The sequence below is a fragment of the Hyaena hyaena genome, unplaced genomic scaffold (genome assembly GCF_003009895.1).
Source record: "Hyaena hyaena isolate Hyena2069 unplaced genomic scaffold, ASM300989v1 scaffold_119, whole genome shotgun sequence".
Lineage (NCBI taxonomy): Eukaryota > Metazoa > Chordata > Mammalia > Carnivora > Hyaenidae > Hyaena > Hyaena hyaena.
In genome coordinates, this window is record NW_024080750.1 from 2,629,629 (window position 1) to 2,632,621 (window position 2,993).

The 2,993-nt window shown below is 54.5% G+C and overlaps 1 protein-coding gene across 1 annotated transcript in view; it reads left to right on the forward strand.

Annotated features, from left to right (window-relative positions):
- Positions 1–2,105, forward strand: part of AURKA (aurora kinase A) — a 20,828-nt gene extending 18,723 nt beyond the window's left edge. Inside the window, exons 8-9 of the mRNA XM_039236899.1 lie at positions 1,184–1,358; positions 1,489–2,105. Coding sequence (XP_039092830.1) covers positions 1,184–1,358; positions 1,489–1,674 — 361 coding nt within the window. The 3' untranslated portion in view covers positions 1,675–2,105. The remainder of the gene's footprint in view (positions 1–1,183; positions 1,359–1,488) is intronic.
- Positions 2,106–2,993: the final 888 nt, after the last annotated feature.

Below are 2,993 nucleotides of genomic sequence, written 5' to 3' on the forward strand. Positions count from 1 at the left end.
CCAGGCTCTCAGCTGTCAGCACAGAGCCTGACATGGGGCTCGAACTCACAAACTGTGAGATCATGACCTGAGCTGAAGTCAGATGCTTAACTGACTGAGCAACCCGGGTGCCCCTATTTTATTTAAAAAAATTTTTAATGCTTATTTATTAATTTTGAGAGAGAGAGAGAGAGAGAGGGAGAAAGGGAGGGGAAGACATAGAATCCGAAGCAGCTCCAGGCTCTGAGCTGTCAGCACAGAGCCCGATGCGGGGCTCGAACTCACCGCGAGATCATGACCTGAGCCACGAAGTCAGTCGTTTAACCTACTGAGCCACCCAGGTGCCCCTCCTCTCTCTCTCTCTCTCTCTCTCTCTCTCTCTCTTTTTTTTTTTGGTAAATGGTTGTTTATGCTGAGAGAGCGAGAGAGCAAGCCAGGGGAGGGGCAGAGAGAGGAAGAAAAGAATCCCAGGCCGGCACCACAGTCAGCCTGGAGTGTGACATGAGGCTCGGACCCCACGATGGCAAGATCGTGACCTGAGCTGATGGGGAGAGTCAGACGCTCAACCACCAATGCGCTCCTAAACCGGAGTTTTCTAATTGAGGTGTCACTTACCTTGGTTCTTCATCTTCTGTGGTAGCTTAGAACCGGAAGTGGGTCTGAGGGCCCGAACAGGACCTCTGGCAAGAGTACTTCCTGGGCCACCCTCACATTTCAGTATCTCTTTTGTGCCAGTGATGATGACGTGTCCGAAGGCCGCGTGGACCTGCAACGCCAAAGCTAGTGCTTTCCCAGTGGGATGGTTTTTTAGCTTCTTGTCACTAATGTCACCTGACTGTTAAGCCTCTTGGCATTTCTATAATAGAAAAACAACCATGGGGCCCCAAATTGTATTTAGAGACAAGTTTCCTTTCCCAGCCGCTTTGATATAGTAGTGATACTTTAAATTTCTTATACTTTTGATTGTATAAGGAGGTTCTGGAGGGGGACCCCTTTGGGGCATGGCCTGGTTGTTAGCTGTGTGATCCTGCACGTCCCCCTCAATCTGTTTCTTGTCTAAAATTGGGGATTTCAGTAGTGTTACATAGCCTCAGATCTGCCTTGGAAGGGCACCAGTCAATGTTAGCGTAATTGTTCATGACGTTTAGCGGCTCTCGGGGTCATAAAAACAGGCGCATCGACCCGAGCCTGCCTCCGTTTTTAGGAGAACCACCCTCTGCGGCACCCTGGACTACCTCCCCCCAGAGATGATCGAAGGCCGGATGCACGACGAGAAGGTGGACCTGTGGAGCCTGGGGGTGCTCTGCTATGAGTTCCTAGTTGGGAAGCCTCCGTTCGAGGCCAGCACATACCAAGAGACCTACAAAAGAATATCGCGGGTAAGACCCAATGAGAAATGATCCCCTGCTTCTTTTAGAATTCTTGTCAGCCTTGGCCTTGGCCCTGAGCTGAATACACATACTGTTCTCTCTAAGCCGCGTTTTGTGACGGTCACTTATCGTACTCCAGGTTGAGTTCACGTTCCCTGACTTTGTACCGGAGGGAGCCAGGGACCTCATCTCAAGACTGTTGAAACATAACCCCAGCCAAAGGCCAACTCTCAAAGAAGTACTTGAACACCCTTGGGTCACCGCAAATTCGTCAAAAACATCAAGTAGCCAAAAAAGCAAAGAATCAACCGGCAAACAATCTTAAAAATCCTGCAGGGGGAGAAATCCGCAAGGCATGGCTGTGGACGCTGCTGCCGGCCTGTGGGTGACCGAGGGCGTGCTGAGCAGGCCCAGCCCCCCCACCCCCCCAACTCAGTCCACTTCAGCGAACAGCACACGCGCTCTGGAGCAAGAGAAGCCGCAGGAACTGTGGCCTCTCCCACAGTCCGGAGACGAGGTCCACCCGCAGCCTCCCCATAGCCTGTCTCGAGTCAGGTGTCCTCGTGGAAGACCGCTCGGGTCCGACTGCGGGGAGAGCGGCCACCTGGCCTGACCCCGTCGGTGAAGGAGGTGTGCAATACCCACCCAGCACCTACGTGTGCGTCCGCCTTCCTCGGCGCCCGCGGCTAGGAAAGCTGTCAGGATGAACCTGTGATTCTTTCCTTTGAAGGTGAAAATAAAGATTTGTGTACGGACTGCTGTGTGGATTCCATGGCACCCCTTCAGGACCGTGTTCAGGGTCTGTCCCCAGCCCTGCTAAGTGGAAGTGGTTGAGGGCCGGATGCGCAGGCTTGCGGCCTCTGCCTGTGAACTTGGGACACACGCTCCACCTCCGTCTTGGGGCTGCCCGGGTGAGGCTGGTCTCTGCTGTTCCTAAATGTAAAAGGGCTGATCTTTTCGTGGTTTTGATGTTTTATTTATACAGTTTTGGTGAAGCACATTAAGTCACATAGAAAATGATTAAAGTCATGTGTATAACCTTGAAATTATAATGCATTTCCCAGTTCATTCTACTTTTGGGAAGTGCCGGGCCAGGCGTGGGTCTGCTGGGAAGGCGGGAAGGCCCCCGCGTGGTGCTGGCTGGGCTCCGGAGCCGGCCTGGCCCGTGAATGCACCTGCCCTACGATGAGTGGGGACGGGGCAGTGGGGGAGCCCCTGACTGGCAGGGACAAGTCAGGGACCTGGCAAACTGTGATCGGTGATTAGGTGGGAGAGGTGTCCAGGGGAAGTGACATCTGAGCTAGGCCTGAAGGGCGGGGAGGACTTACAGGTTGGGCATAGGAATGGCGAGAGGTCCCTGTGGCCTGGGGTGAGGGCAGCAGGAAGCCTGGCACCATGGGGCAAGCACACGGCTGGGTGACTGGCTGGCAGATGCACCAGGAGTTGGGCCGTGGAGGCAGCCAGCGCCCTCTCTCCGGCTCGCAGGCTTTCCTCTGTGCCCAGTAAGTGGTAGTTCCTGCAGAAGGAGCGTTCCGTGCAGTAATAACCCAGCTCGGGGTGCTGAAGCCGTTAGTGGGCCCTCCTCCTGCTGAGTGAGCAGCATTTCAAGGAAGTGGGTGTGCCTGGCACAGCGTGGGCACCGCG